Source organism: Gavialis gangeticus, unplaced genomic scaffold (assembly GCF_001723915.1).
Source record: "Gavialis gangeticus isolate Ggan-Ray unplaced genomic scaffold, GavGan_comp1, whole genome shotgun sequence".
Lineage (NCBI taxonomy): Eukaryota > Metazoa > Chordata > Crocodylia > Gavialidae > Gavialis > Gavialis gangeticus.
In genome coordinates, this window is record NW_017728992.1 from 74,225,192 (window position 1) to 74,241,982 (window position 16,791).

The following is a 16,791-nucleotide window of genomic DNA, read 5'->3' on the forward strand; positions in this document are numbered from 1 at the left end:
TCCCCATGCTTTGTAGTGTATCTGTGGGAGAGGGGAGAGAACAAGATGAGTGGAATGCAACCTCACTCTCCCCCAAGTCAGACTTTGCCATGGGAGGCAGTCCTGCACCAGAAGAATATCCAGGCATAGACGGGCAACAAATGGGGCACCAGGAGTGGCCCCGTGATGTCTGTGCTAGCCAGGATGCTATACCGGCATGCTGTGAGCCCCTTTCTCAGCTGCAACAATTTAAGCTCGCTGCCTCTGCTCCTCAGTGGTCAGCATAATTCCTTGCCTCCCTAACTCTGTCCCAAGCACTGAAATATTTTCCCACACTTCTGTACTGCATCAATAGTTAATGATGAAACCATACCCAGACAATTTCTATCACTATTGCTTCTGTCATTTTCAAGGTCAAATTGTATGTTGCTCAACAAGAGGAAAAAGTGGAACCCCTTTCTTCTGAGAACCAAGACTATTTGAGAAGACAGAAGTTTCGATTGCAGTCTAGTAATCAGTGCACCAGATGATTAAGTATGCTAAGCTGGATTCAGCAAAGGTGATATCTTTGTCAGAACCAATACTATTTTTTTATTCTGAAGCAAGATTGTTGTTAACCATATTCAGAGCACAGTCCACACTGCTCCCATTTTGGGGGAAAACAGGACCTCCTTGGTTGTTCTTAATAAATGACTGAGTATAAGATGTTACTTCATGCTGTTAATGGATGAAAGTGAAGGAAAGATTATCTCCTGGGAAATATAGTCTTGTAAAAATACCTGTGCCTGATAATCATGATCATACTATTTTTTTCTGAAGGCTTCTTTAAGCAATAACTCGAAGAGAATCTTCCTCCCAGAAAGATCTGATTGGCATGACTGTGGCACTTCCATGGGTATAGAGACACATACTAATACACGGTATATTTATTTAGTAGAAGATGAGAATAAAGTGACCATTTGGGACAAGACTAGGAGCAACTTACCCTCCTGCTAGCTGACACCAACCCAGACATAGTGGGGCTCACTGAAATGTGGTGGGACCCAACACAGGACTGGGCGGTAAATATCAAGGGCTATAGGCTGTACAGGAGGGATAGGACAGGTAGGAAAGGTAGGGGTGTGGCGCTCTACGTCAAGGAGAAATACACATCCTCAACAAGTAGCACAGGGTCAGAGGAGGGGCACACTGAAGTGCTCTGGGTTAGAATACAAGGAAGTTGAGGGGAAAGGGACTTAACGGTGGGGTTCTACTACAGACCACCCAACCAAGGGGAAGAGCTAGACCAGGAATTCTTAAGTCAGCTCACAGAGGTAGTTAGGTCAAAGGACGTGGTCATCATGGGTGACCTGAACTTTCCAGACATCTGCTGGGAAGTACAGTTAGCCAGGTCTGACCATCACGTAGGTTCCTAGCTGAGATACAGGACCTCCATCTAACCCAGGAGGTACACAGCCCCACCAGAGGAGATGCCTTGTTGGACCTGGTCCTGGCCATGGGTGATGACCTAGTGAGGGGTCTGCAGGTGCTCAACCACCTGGGTGACAGCGATCATTGCCTACTGGAATTCACCATCCAGCGCAAGGTAGCAAAAGCCTGCAGCAAGGCAGCAGTCCTGGACTTCAGGAGGGCGGACTTCAATGAGGTAAGGAAAATAGTCAGGGAGGCACTGAGGTCCCGGAGGGGAAAGGAGTCAGGTGTCCAAGAACAGTGGTTGTTCCTTAAGGAGACGACCCTCTAAGCCCAAAGTGAGGTAATCCTGACACGGATCAAAGGGGGCAAGAGGACGCAAAAGCCCCCATGGCTCACCAAAAGCATACGGGAATGTCTCCTAGCTAAAAAGCAGGCATACACCAAATGGAAAGGAGGAGCTATCACCAGGGAGGACTATACCTCGGTTGCTTGGGGCTGTAAGGGGGCGGTCAGGAAGGCCAAGGCAGAGATGGAACTGGGATTAGCTACCCAGATCAAGGGACACCAAGAAGTCCTTTTTTAAATACATAGGCTGTAAAAAGAAGGTAACGGGTAATGTCGGGCCTCTGCAAGATGCACTAGGAGATCTGGTTGTCACACCAGACGACAAAGCTAACCTATTTAACAATTTCTTTGCCTCCATTTTATGAGCAGGGTCACCCCCCACACCGGGACCCCCATAGGCTCTGGGAGGGTGCACCCAGGCCCAGGGTCAGTGAGGACCTAGTCAGGGAACTTCTGGAGGGACAGGATGTATTTAAATCAGCTGGTCCTGATGATCTCCACCCCAGAGTGCTGAGGGAATTAGCAGAGGTCATTGTGGGACCCCTGGCACGGCTTTACGAGTACTCGTGGTGCTCTGGCATGATGCCAGAGGACTAGAAAAGGGCCAATGTGGTTCCCATTTTCAAAAAAGGGAGGAAGGAGGACCCAGGAAACTAGGCCAGTTAGTCTTACCTTGATCCTGGGTAAGCTTTTTGAGAGAATTATCCTGGCACATGTCTGCAAGGGGCCAGCAGGGGAGATTATGCTTAGGGGCAACCAACATAGGTTCATCAGAGGCAGGTCCTATTAGACCAACCTGGTGGCATTCTATGACCAGGTCACAAAACCCTTAGATGCAGGGGTAGCAGTGGACGTAGTATTTCTGGACTCTAGGAATTCCTTTGACACTGTCTCTCACTCCATTCTCATTAAAAAACTAGGGAACTGTGGTGTCAACGCCTACACAGTCAAATGGATCACTAACTGGCTGGAGGGCCGCACCCAAAGAATGGTGGTGGACGGGTCTTATTCGACCTGGCGAGATGTGGGCAGTGGGGTTCCCCAGGGCTCCGCACTTGGGCCTGCACTGTTTAACATCTTCATCAGCGACTTGGACGAGGGGGTAAAAAGCACCCTGTTCAAATTCGCAGATGACATTAAGATGTGGGGGGAAGTGGGCATGCTAGAAGGGAAGAATAGGCTGCAATCAGACCTAGACAGGTTACAGGGGTGGGCGGATGAGAACAGGGTGGGTTTCAACACTGACAAGTGCAAGGTACTGCACCTGGGGGGGAAGAACCAGGAGCATACCTACAGGCTGGGGAACTCCCTTCTTGTCAGTGCAGAGGGAGAAAAGGATCTTGGAGTCATCAATGATGCCAGGATGAACATGGGCTGGCAGTGTGGGGACATGGTCAGGAAGGCAACCGTACCTTGTCATGCATCCACAGATGCATCTCAAGCAGGTCCAAGGAGGTGATCCTCCCCCTCTGCGATACTGGTCAGGCCGCAGTTGGAGTACTGCGTTCAGTTCTGGGTGCCGCAATTCAGGAGGGATGTGGACAACATGGAGAGGGTCCAGAGGAGGGCCACTCGCATGATCAGGGGGCAGCAGGGAAGGCCCTATGAGGAGAGGCTAAGGGACCTGAACCTGTTCAGCTTCCACAAAAGAAAGCGGAGGGGGCATCTAGTGACCGTTTACAAACTAGTCGGGGGGACCAGCACACACTGGGGGAGTCCCTGTTCCCCTGAGTGCTACCAGGAGTGACTAGAAATAATGGCCACAAGCTGGCAGAGGGTAGATTCAGGCTAGACATCAGGAGGCGCTACTTCACTGTCAGGGTGGCTAGGATCTGGAACCAACTTCCAAGAGAAGTGGTGCTGGCTCCTACCCTGGGGGTCTTTAAGAGGAGGCTAGATGAACACCTTGCTGGGGTCATTTGACCCCAGTATTCTTTCCTGCCATGGCTGAGGGTCGGACTTGATAATCTGCTCAGGTTCCTTCTGACCCTACCAACTATGAAACTATGAAACGGCCTCAAGCTTCAGCATGGGAAATTTAGGTTGGAGATTAGGAGGAACTTTCTGACTATGAGGATGGTCAGACATTGGAACAGACTACCTAGAAGTTGTGGCATCTCTATCCCTGGAAACTTTGAACAGCAGGTTAGACAGACACTTTGCTGGGATGGTCTAGTCAGGGGTGCTCCTAACTTAACCAAGGGGCTGGACTAGATGACCTCATGAGGTCCCTTCCAACCCTACTTTCCTATGATCCTATGATAAGAAAATAGTTTGAGTAATGTCCAAAAGCAACAGGGAGTAAACACATTTTCCCTATTGGTTATTCTTAAATAAAGCATTGTAGATAAATAAGACCATAAAGAAGCATACAGGATGAATGAAATGATTGATAAAAGTTCTGTACCTCAGGTGGCGGTAGTCGAATTGTGAAAGCCTCCAAACTGATGCAAACTTGGGTTTCTGTTACGTTGAGGTCCATAACTGTATTAAAAGTAAAGCCCCCCAAACTGTTTACTAATGTAATTTTCTCAAATGCAAAGCCAATGTGCTTATATTAAAGGAACCGCTTATGATTCTGCTCATTGTAGTGGTTTGAAAATCTACAAGGTAAGAATTCCTTAACACTGAAAAACAACTAATTGCATTTTCAGTCTTAAAAATTAAAACAAACTTTGGTCTCTATTTTCTAATATCAATGATTAAACTGCATCCATAAAATTATGTACACACACATAAATACCGTCAGTAACTTAGTTTTGTGCACATGGTGGTGCTTGGATACAAATGCCTACTTGTACAAGCAACTCCGACTTCTGAACATAATTCCCTCTTGCAAATATAGGTGGCAGCATTTGCAAATGTAGTCTTTAGTGAGGTTTTGAAATATAGGGGAGGTTTTGCTGTAAAATATTTTATTCCTATGTATACCTTCATAACAGGTTAATTAATTAACATATGGCCTGATGTTTTGAATACTGTAAATTTAAATGAATGGGTAAAAAGGCTCCCCTCTGTTTCCCTCTTGATATGAAAACTCCCCCCTCTACATGTGCAGTAAAGGCACAATGGTATCTAATACATGATCCACCCAATTGCACTTTCGGCCATGCCACATATGCATGGCAGGAGGCTTGATTGTGGGATCACACATTAGATCCCATCATTCCTTATTGCCAGTGCAGGGGGAGCCTGATCATGGGCTCCCCCTGCACTGGCAGGAAGCAAGCTGGGCAAGTTGAGGGGGCTCCCAGCTGTGGGGGTGCCCCATGCAGCACCAGGGCTGGAGAATCATGGTAGCCACTGTTTCCCAGGCTCGGGGGTGCATGAAACCCCCACACCTTGGGGATTGTGGCTGCCTCAGGGCCCATGGGTTTCACACACTCCTGAGCTCTAGGGATTGTAGCTGTTTCAGTCCCCAGGGCCTGGGGGTTTCATGCTGGACATGGTGCACCCCTGAGGTTGGGACTCTCAGCCCAGGGGAGACCCTACTACACGTGCCAATGAAAGCTCAATAGCAACCAGCTATAGAGTTAGTATATGTTTTTGAGGTCTAACTTTACGGCTAGTTGGAGCTTTCTATTGTGTGATAAGTACTTTGCATATGTAGCTGGTTTTAAGGTAATTAGTCAATCAGGTAATTAACTGGTTATGTCCCAGTTAATCAGTTAATTGCACTATAGCTGTAATGAGTAGAGGGGGCCATAGAGACATACAACGTAGGGATTATATGATTGATATTGCTATTTCAAAATAAAATCATAGCAGCTCTAGAAATAAAGTATTTTTGCTTAAGTGCAAGCATACTTAATATTTTAACAAAATATTGTACTTACCAACAGCATTTTGTTTTCCCTTATGAGACACGAAATCTCTCCCTTCATAAATAAAAGAAATGTACATTATTTTTATAAAATATATGTCCAAAGCCTTTATTTAAAAATGTCTTTATGTAGGGAAGGAGAAAGTGCATAGCTTATTTTGCTTGTCAGATTTGTTATTCTTTATACAAAAAGAAAAATGCATATCAGTTAATTTTTCATTGAACTACAAATAAAATAGCATATAAACAAACACTGAAATATGTATGAAAACATATTATGAACTACTATTTACATGAGTGGTTTTTTCAATGAGAAATTTGTATATGGAATTATTTTTATTGGGTAACCCTTAACAAATTCCTCAAGCTCTAAAAAGGAGTTGGAATGAAATATTACTCTAGATTCAATCATCCATATAAACCTACTGGTAGAAACAAAATTTTAAGAATAAATTTGATTTTAGATGATACTATGAGAATTAAGAAAAAAATTGTTACTTTATTTGCACAAGGGAGCACAAAGCAGAAACATGCAGAATACGTAAGAAAACACCGTGCCTTTGGGGCAAAATGTTCCACAGTGGGCACATCTACATGTGAAACAAATGCAACACAATAAACTCCAGTGCATATCTCTCCGGAGTTTATTGCTCCTGGACACTGTGTTTCCATGTGTGCTTGGACTGCAGCATATTGAACTGGGTTGGAGGAGCCCTGGCTGGCAGAAGGCCTGGTGGGGGTCAGCCTGCCAGCCTGGGGCTGCTTCAAACCGGTTCAGCGAGCTGCAGAGGGGCTGGCTGGGGCACAAGGGTGCTCCATTGCGGGGCTAGCTGGCAGGCAGCGCCTCACTGAAGCACCCATGTGCCCCAGCCAGCCCTGTCAGAATCTCCACATGTGTTGTGGAGCATGAAAGAATGCTGCTGTAGGACAGTACTTGTGTTTACAAGTACTAACTTATGGCAGAGTTAATTAGTTTCCTGTGGCCTAATACAGCCACATGTGTAGACGCTGAGACTTTACTGCGGAGCTAATTGGGCTAGTGTGTAATATTTCTCTTCTCTCTTTGGGGCCACAAGATTTTTTGCTAATACCATGTGTGGGGCATGTACAGTGTAGTTAGTGGAAGGAAAGAAAACTCTTTGATCCCTATTCTTCATTAGCAGAACAAGCTACAATTTAGTCCTTAAATTGTAAAAGACCTTCTGTAGATATATATCTATAGCCCTTTGTTAGTGTTAAATGTTTGCTTAAATGAAACTAGTTCTCTCTTTTACAATTTTTCTTATTGGCTTTTAAATCTGGAATTAAAAAAATAATAATAAAGAAAAAGTGATTCATATTAAAGAGTCCGATAATATTGTACCTTAAAATATAAAACACCAGTTTTATATCAGTTTAAACAGTATAATATTCTATAAATTTCTTCAGTGAGAATGTGAACAGTGTGCAGCTGTGTTAGAAATGTTAACCAACTGTATCTGACTATACTTTGCTAGTCTGGTAGGTGACTAGACTACTACCAATTAGTATGATGAAATTTAGTGGAATGAGATTGTCTTAAAGCATGTCCCTTTCAGTTTGGATAAGAGAAATGTGATCTCTCTCTCTCTCTCTCTCTAGGCACCATATCCAAACAGGACATTGGCAACCATGGTCTTCCACAGTTCTCTTCTCTTAAGGCATACAGAATTTCCAGTGTCAATACATTCATCTATTTAGATAGACTCTTGATGTAAGTCAACCTCTGTCTTCCACAATTTCTCCTTCCTTCAGTCTTTCCAGTTGCAACCAGACTTTCAGTTTCCTCTTTCCTTATAACATGTCTGAGACACTCCAACTGTCTCTTTCTAAGGTTAATCAGCAGCCTCCTCCTACAGCCTGCTCTTGACAAAATATCTTAACTGGAGATGTGACTTGTCCAACATACCTTCAAGATGCACCTTAAGAACCACATCTGAGTTGCTTCAATTCTCTTTTCCATACTTGGCAATACTGTCCAGCATTCTGATGCATACATGAGGACTGGTATAACATAGAAATCCAAAACTTTTAGCTTTGTCCCCATAGAAATGTCAGTATCTTTTTCATTTTCAGAAATGCATCTTTTTCAATCCCTATTCGCTATTTTATGTCATGATCCCATTTACCATCTGATGTTATCCAGCTTCCCAAGTAGTTAAATTTATTGACCTGCCTTATCTGTTCCTTACCTACTTTAATGTTACACACAGGGACAATCTTCTTCTTTGTTATTACTGTACATTCTGTTTTTCTACAGTTGATACTTACCCTTCTTCTCACTTTCACTAACAATTTTATCTAAAATTTCTTGCAGCTTCTTTTCTGAATCAGCTATTAAGACTGTGTCATTAGTATAATGCAAGCTGTTCAAATTCTGTCCACCAGTGATCACCCTTGGTGAATCTTCAATCTTCATCATTATACAAGTTGAACAAGTCAGGTGAAAAGACACAGCCTTGCCTCACACCTCTCTAAATTTGGACAAAATCACTTAGTTCATTTTCTATCTTCACTGCTGCAGTTTGCTCCCAATAAAGTTTTCTTAAAATGCTCGAGTCTTTATCATTAATATCCAGGTCTTCTAGCATTTTCATTAACTCCTTATGCTTGACTCTATCAGAAGCTTTGGTATACTCATTAAAAAATATGTAAATGTCTTTCTTCATGTCTATTGCCCTCTCCGAAAGCATTCATACCATAAAGATAGCATTTCTTGTACCTCGATCTTCACCAAAACCACACTGAACTTTTGCAATCTCCAGTTTATTTTACTTCTAGCTCTCATCATCAGCACCTGCAATAGGATCTTTGTCACATGGCTCATTAAACTGATGGCTCAATGGAATTCACATTCAATGGCTCCAGGTCTTTTGGGGAGCACAATAAAGATAGTTTTACTGAGATCCTCAGGTATTTCTCCACTTTCGTAAATCTCACTCATAACATTTGTTAAGTTTTCTATACCAAACTCTTCCAAACATTTTATTTGTTCTACTGCAATCTCCTCTGGTCCTGTAGCTTTATTATTTTTCATTCAGTTGATAACTGTTCATACTTCTGACTTAAGAATTTTCAAACTTTTCACGTTCTTCTTAATAGATGGCACTTCTCATCTGTCATGGAATAAATCTTCAATATGCTTTTTCGATCTTTTCAATAATTGTTCTTGTTCCATGATTACGTCACCATTCTTGGCTTTTATAGTCTCCCAGCAGTGCATCCTCCTTTGCCTGTGATGTCTTTGATATTCCTATACATCGATGTAACATCTTCATCCTTCTGTTTTTCTATCTCTGTATATTTTTCATTAAGCCATTTCTCCTTTTCTCTGTTACATGTTGATCAAATTCTTTTATCCAGTTTCTTATACCCTGTCAAACTACAGGTTTTCATCTTCCTTTTTTCTTGCTTAAGTTCAAGGATTTCTTCAGTCATTCATTTCTGTTTCTTTTGCCTTACTTTGATTGAATAACCTCCTTGGCTGTTTCAATGAGTGCTTCCTGGAAAATGTCCCAGTTTGACATATTTCGTTCACCTTCAAGTTCTTGAAAATGGTTTTTGACTGCAACTGTATACCCTTCTTTAATCAGATCTTTTCCCATTAGAATTGAATAATCAAGCTTCTTTGTCACTTTTGGTTTCTTAGGTTTCCTCAACCTTATCTTGTACTACAGGTACATGATCACTTCCACAGTCAGCCCCCGGGTAAGTTTTTGATAGTTGAACTGCATTTCTGAATCTTTTGTTGATGGTGATGATGTAATCAATTTGGTTTCTATAGTTATCACCAGGACTTTTCCATGTATACCTTCTTCTCGGGTGGTGTTCAAACCAGGTGTTCATAATGACTTGATCATTTGCAACACATCAATCAATCCATCTCACTCCTCTTTCATTTTTCTCTCCATGTCCATGAAGTCCAACAACATTATCCGCTCATTCCCAACCAATTTACATTTAGAACTCGCATCACTATGACCACTTCTTGAGGTTTGCATTGCTTTTTCACTTTATCAAGGTTTTCATAAAAATGATCAATGTCCTCTTCCCCACTTTCAGCTGTCGGTGTGTAGACTTGTATTACTGCAATATTGAAAGGTTTAGCCTTTATTTTCACAAGCATAACTCTATCAGGTATTGCCCAAAAATCATGCTAACATTTTGAGGTTTCTTCATCCAAAATCAACCCAAATCCTCTTTTGTGCATCTGGCCTCCTGAGTAAATGACCGTCACACCTTCTTCAATAGTTTGCCACTTCTTGTTGCAGTTTGCAGTGTTCAGCTAACTTGAGCAAGTCTCCTCTATTGTTGTCCCAGGCATCCACCAGATTAAATGATCCACCGTCCTGTGCACCCAGTGGCTTCAACTGCAACCCTGGTAAAGGAGGGTGATGGGCGCAATGCCTTGCCTAAGGGACAACCCAGAGACTGCTGTAGCTAGAGAGTACTTGTCTCACTATGTAGGCCACTGTATTCATTGACCTCTTGGTAACCCTGCAGCTTGCAGACAATGGAAAAGGTCCAGATCTAGCTCTCTAAGGCTGAGTCTGCTCAGATGCAGAGAGGGTGGTGCACAGATTTTGGTGCTGTGGGAAGTGTCAGTTTGTCATGGTGGGTTGTATGCAGTTCCTGCGAGAGAGTGGGATTTTTTTTTTAAGAGTGTTCGGGTAGAGGTTTCTGAGGGTAGCCACAGTGCGCAGCCCCTGGTGTCTGAAGAGTTTGATGCTTAATTGAGTAATGTGAATCCTGGTTGTCTGGCTGAATGGTGAAGAGTGGAGTGTTTGTTGGTTAGTGAATGAGTATTCAGATTATATTGTGGATTCCACTTACCTGACGCTGTCGGATCTAACAATAGAAGAAGTTCATCGAAGATACTGCAACAGGATGTTGTTTGAGCCAGTCCCAGGATATACTTACTTTCCCTCTGGCGGTATTGGCTCACAACACCTGAGGTAAATTAAATATCACCCTTTGCAAGTGTTTTGTGTATGTAGGTGTGTCTTGTGTTATTGTTATAATTTGTATATATGTATGTTCTTTTAGGATTAGTGTAAGCTAAGTATAGTATAGTTGTATAGGCAGTTATATAGCCATTGTAGTAATTATAATTGCTGAATTTAGAAGTTGTTTTAATAAACTGTTGAATTCATTAACTGTTATCTTGAGTTTGTGGAGATTTTTACTGCTTAATTATCTCTGATCTCCACTCAGAGTACCTATAGGGTGCAGTTGATAGACGCTGCACGTTATAGGTAGGTCATTAATCCACCCCACCAAATCACTTAAGTGGCTAGAAGTGGAACCTTGTCCCAAACTTTGTCCAAACCATAAGCCCCCTGCACTGATTCTAGCCAACAACTATTATCCTGACAGTCAAAACTGCCCTACTGCTGGATGCTGTTTAATGTCATACCCAGGACTGTTGGATGAAATTTAATGTTATACCCAGGACAGAAATGTGCTACTACTGTATAAAAATATGTTCATTATGAAATTCCAATTTTGAAAAATACATCCAGTGTTTGAAGAAGTTATTTACTGTACTACATATTAACGTGTATGCTATGGACAATTTAATTGTGTATTAAATCAATTCACAAAGTAGAAGGAAGATAGAAAAAATAATTACTTGTCCTTTTACATTATTCATTAAACAGGGATAAAGGAACAGAGATATGCAAACATATTAAAAGAACATGAATAATCAAAAAATAGACAGCATATGCATAGATAAAACACTGAAAATCAAAGGGTCAGTCTCTGATTTAGTAGAGTCAGATACCTTGTACCAGAAGATGACCAGCCTTATTCCAGCTTGGGGCAAGTCTGGCTATAAGAGTGTAGGAGAGGCAGAGTTGAAGAATGGCTGGACTAACTCTTTGTGGAGTTTCCATCTAATTAATATGAAAAAGAGGGGAAATCAGAAAATCTTGTGTGCAGATCAGGAGCACACATATTTTTTAAAGGTCATAGATTTCATAGACGTTAAGGTTGGAAGGGACCTTGTGCACTCATTGGGTCCAGCCCCTGCCCAAAGAGCAGGAAGTCAGCTGGGGTCAGATGACCCCAGCACGGTGACCATCCAGGCATTTCTTGAACATATCCAGAGTAGGTGCTTGTACCAGTTCTGGAGGGAATCTATTCCAGATACTGGAGACTCGGATGGTAAAGAAGTTTTTCCTTATGTCCAGTCTAAAATGGGCTTCCAGCAGTTTGTGACCATTAGACCTTGTCTTCCCTTGGGGTGTTCTGGTGAACAGATGTTCTCTCAGTTCCTGATGCACACTCTTTATATACTTATAGGCTGCCACCAAGTTCCCCCTGAGCCTTCTCTTCTCCAGGCTGAAGAGTCCCATGTCTCAGCCTCTCCTCATAAGGCCTGCTCTCTTGACCTTTGTTCATGTGTGTGGCTCTCCTCTGGACTCTCTCAAGCTCCTCCACATCCTTTCTAAAGTGTGAAGCTCAGAACTAGATGCAGTACTCCGGCTGCAACTTCACCAAGGCTGAGTAAAGCGGGAGGATGACTTCCTGTGTCTTGCCTGAAATGCATTGGTAGATGTAAGCCAGAGTTTTGTTTGCTTTGCCAGCTGCAGCATCACATTGGTGGCTCATGTTCATCTTGTGATCCATCATGACCCCCAGTTCTCTTTTGGTCATGGTGCTAGTGAGTGTAGCACTGCTGAGCCTATAAGTATGATATAGGTTCTTTCTCCTGAGATGGAGCACCTTGAATTTCTCTATGTTGAATGTCATCAGGTTTTGATCTGCCCACCTTGTGAGCCTGTCCAGGTTGGCCTGAATTGCCAGTCTATCCTCCAGTGTGACTGCACTTCCCCATAATTTGGTGTTGTCTGTGAACTTAGCCAGTCTGCTACTGACACCCAAATCCAGATCCAGGTCTCAATGCACTGGGGCCAATCACATCAGGAGGGGTAGGCAAGAGAAGCACCTACCCCAGGCATGAAGTTAGGAGGGGCACCAGAATTGTTCCCCTAAAGACTCTGTATCGCAGCAGCGTACTCATGCCAGAAACTCCACAACAGCCTCCAACTGCTGCTGCTTTAAGAGGAACAGCTGGACCAGGCAGAGTGGCAGCAGCTGCTCATCCAGTAACTGTTTAGGAGTTCCCAGCATGGATAAGCCTGCTTCCTTCCGCTCTTGGAACTTGCTTGTCCCGCCACTCTCAGAAATGTGCATCCCTACTTTCCTGCAGGATCTGCCCTGGACACCAGCTCTGCTTGTTATGCTGCTTGCTGAGGCTCCAGGACTGGGGACAGGTTCCCAGCATCCAGGATCCTCATGCGCCAGGGATGTTAAAGAAACATGTTTTAAGTGTAACATCTGCCTGGAGTCATAGAAACATTAATTCTATAATGCGCAAGTTTTGACAACAAGAAATGTAAGTATAACAGCATCAAAAATCATGACATATTTAATCACTTACTGTAGCTTCATGTTTCTCTGTATAAGCCTGACATTTTCCTGTTTTGTAAAGAGATATCTAAATCAATAAGAAAAAAAATTCTTTCAATGTCTGAACATAGAAGGAGTATATAAGAAGCACCTGATAGCACAACCTTGCATTTCTATCCTGTATTAACCACTCCTCTGGAGCAAGGTCTTTGATAACAATCTTAATTTATTATTACTAGTTACTTTTATTGCTATAATAGACAATTAATTATGAAGCAGGATGCCATTTGTGGCAGAGGCATCAAATGAAACTAACTGTTCAGGACCAAGCTGCTCTGCAGCAGAGCAAGCAGTGGTGGCCAGAGGGCAAATGGAGGTGTGTTAAGTGGTTACAAGTCAAGCAGTTGTGTGGCATGTGAGCTATATCAGACTACCTGTCTGCCACTGATGGTCATGCCCATTGGGGACCTATATCCCTGGAGTCTATATCCCCCTGGCAGCCCCACCTCAAAATTCAATGGCCTGCCCAAAGCCCAGAAAGCCAGATAAAGCAGGTCTGCAGGCTGGATCTGGTGCATGGGCAATTGAAATCCCAGTTCTAAAGTACGGATGGTACCCCAAAACAAAAACCCAGAGGACAAAGGATAATTGCTGTCAGTCTGTTACCTGGGCTGACAAGTCCATTTTCAAGTGAGTCAGGAAGAACTATTTTTTCTACATCCTTAACTAATCACCAAAGCTAAATATATCATTAATGCAGTTGTGTGGAAATATTTTATTGACAAGCTGATTTTATGTTTTGTACAGTCCTAAAAAATGTATGAAATGTAGGTTATCATCTGTAAATGGTTCAAACCATTGTCCTCTTCACTCTGCCCCTGCTTATTATTATGCTAGGTTATATCCTACCTACTTTGAGCCACAGTGAGTCGGTACCACACACATGCACAGAGTATAAAATGTATAGTTATATGTTATATTAAATAACCTGGAAATTTAGTTTACTATGGGCACGTCTACCCGAGATGGTTACTGCAGATTAGCTTAATAACAGCATAGTAGCATGTTACAACACAAACTGTGTTATTAGCTTACTGTGCAGTGTTATATTAAGCTAATGCACAGTAAGCATCACTAAAAAACTGTACGTTGGCACTTCTGCACAGTAATTCTAGGTACTGCGCATTTAGTTGGTACTTTATTAAGTGAGTACTAAACTAAATGTGCAGTGTCTAAGGAGTATTAATGAATGTGTAGACATGCCCTGTGAAAGCTATTTAAGAAATCAGCCTTATCAGACAAAGGTTGCCCCAGCATTTTACATGAAATCTTAAGTTCTTTGATTTCAATATGTCCACAGGTACATTCAGTACAATTCTGCTCCATCTCATCACTTAAGGGAAATTTGCCTGTATTTTGCATTTAAGTGCATGTGGAAAGTATGTACCATCACTATCCTTTCAAAGAGCTATTTCTTCAACACAGGAATAATATGCCATATATACTGTTAGTGTTCAGTTGTTTGTTTCACATGAGCACACTTATACTTAAATTGTATCACATATTAAGTTTCTGATATTAGTTTTGATAAATAAGCCTCTAAAAAGAGCTACATATATAACTCTGTATATATGTAATGTTACTACTGACCGCCATTACAGCTAAAATTTCATTCAGTGTTCCAGGTACAGGTGAGGACAGGATGTCTTGATGCAGAAACAGCAATTGCCTATGAAGATAAAACTTTCAAAATTAAGTATAAAAAGAATTTCCTTTAAATTGATCTTGTTATCTCAGCACTACATTACATTCATTTTAATTATTTCTACTAAAGTGTAAGTACATTTTACATTAAGTTTCTAGTAGTTTGGTAGTAAATGCTGGACAGCTCAGGTTACTAATTTATATTTCATCCAGATTGGTCAGAGTCAAAGCAGTTACTTGCTATCCATATTAAAATTAGCTGTCGCGAAATTAAACAAAATCCACAATAAGGGCCAGCCTAACGACAATTTACCAAACACTTTTAAAACAAATGGAATATTTTGCTGTTTTTTTAGCAGCTATTGCCTACCTCAAAAGAGGAGGTCCAGGAAAAAAATACATAGTAAATATCCCAAGGTGATTAAGAATTTCATTGATCTTCTTATTTGTAATAACTATTACTACTTATGAATTATTTTTATCAGAACAATTACTTCTGAAAATAGCAGCTTTCAAAATTATTTGCCTTTACCTGCAAATCTTCAGCTGTGTATTTCTAATCTGAGTTTCTGACACAGCAGAACTCAGTGTAATCTTAATGGCATAGAGTTTTTGTAGATCAGGCAGACTGACAAAGAACAGACACTGGTCTCTAGTGTCATTCATCTTCTATTGATTATTCCAACACAGCAACCTAGTCTTTAACAGAAAAATATTACTTAAGTATCAAAACAAGGTGGGTGTTACATAAATATATGAAAGTATGCAACCAAATTAATCAATACAAATGTATTTTGGTTAATGTTAGGTAGGCTTTTATAACTTTTAATAGCTTGGTAAGCTATTATAGATAATTTGTCATATTTATAGCTACTGCAATGCATAAATCTCCAAAAGCAATGTTAAAGTAACATTATGGGCCCCATCTTATAAGCAAGTTCACGTTTAAGTCAAGGATGACACTCTCCATAAGTTATTCTCTTATGCCTAAAATGGGTCTGATCATGTAATCCACTAGGAAACACATTTTTCATCATCTTCTCCTCCTATATGAAAATGAGATTTAGCTACCTGTGCATTGCCCCTTCTCCTTACACCAAAATCTCAGTAGGAATTTCTCCAGTCAGGCAAGGGCAGTGGGCAAATTGTGGAGGACAATACAAGCCATGGAAAACACTTAGAGAGATCCCTGTCCTGCACCCCTGTGGGATACCTTCTGTACTACACTTCTGTTCTCTTCACCAGATTTGTATCAGCCTGTATGGAACACTGTATTCTATATAGGTTCTCATACATCCTCATTGCCCTATTATCTGAGTGCTTTCCAGCAGTTAAGCAATATACCTAACCTCTATTATATATAATTTGTTTTATCATCCTCCACTCCGAGCAAGAAGTTTATGCAACTGTGTATTTTGTGTGGGGGACAGCAGGCTGAATTTTTTAAAATATCTTTGCTATGATGCATGCCTTGTCACAAAACTGAACAAACTATGACCGGAAATTGGAGTGGGATGAGTTCTGTGGTGGTTTCAGGCTACCCAAAAAGCTCTCACCCCACACAGTCTGTACCCCTATTGTAGAATATCCCAGTTATAGAGAAGCAAAATGATTGACCGTGGTTTTCATAGTTTCATAGTTTCATAGATTTAGGGTCGGAAGGGACCTAGTAGATCTTCTAGCCCGACCCCCCGCCAGGGCGGGAGAACAACAAAACCCCAAAACAAAAACGGGACTCAAATGAGTCCAGCCAGGTAGGCATCCAGCCTCTTCTTAAAGACCCCCAGGGTAGGGGCCAGCACCACTTCCCTTGGAAGTTGGTTCCAGCTCCTAGCCGCCCTAACTGTGAAGTAGTTTTTGCGGATGTCCAATCTATACCTCCTCTCCATCAACTTGTGCCCATTACTCCTTGTTATGCCAGCGGGCACTAGGGGAAACAGCGTCTCCCCCAAACCCTTCTGGTCCCCCCTAGTGAGTTTATAGACGGTCACCAGGTCCCCCCTCAGCCTTCTCTTGTGGAGGCTGAACAGGTTCAGGTCCCTCAGTCTCTCACTGTTTTCATCCTTGTGCTTTATGCCTTCACTTGGATATCT

General features: G+C 42.0%; 1 protein-coding gene across 1 annotated transcript in view; it reads right to left on the bottom strand.

Moving 5' to 3' along the window:
* Positions 1-15,388, bottom strand: part of CUNH18orf63 (chromosome unknown C18orf63 homolog) — a 37,622-nt gene extending 22,234 nt beyond the window's left edge. The window contains exons 1-6 of the mRNA XM_019524411.1: positions 15,231-15,388; positions 14,645-14,723; positions 13,026-13,082; positions 11,364-11,475; positions 5,574-5,615; positions 4,145-4,221 (exon numbers count right to left, since the gene is read on the bottom strand). Coding sequence (XP_019379956.1) covers positions 4,145-4,221; positions 5,574-5,615; positions 11,364-11,475; positions 13,026-13,082; positions 14,645-14,723; positions 15,231-15,364 — 501 coding nt within the window. The 5' untranslated portion in view covers positions 15,365-15,388. The remainder of the gene's footprint in view (positions 1-4,144; positions 4,222-5,573; positions 5,616-11,363; positions 11,476-13,025; positions 13,083-14,644; positions 14,724-15,230) is intronic.
* Between the last annotated feature and the right edge of the window lie 1,403 nt (positions 15,389-16,791).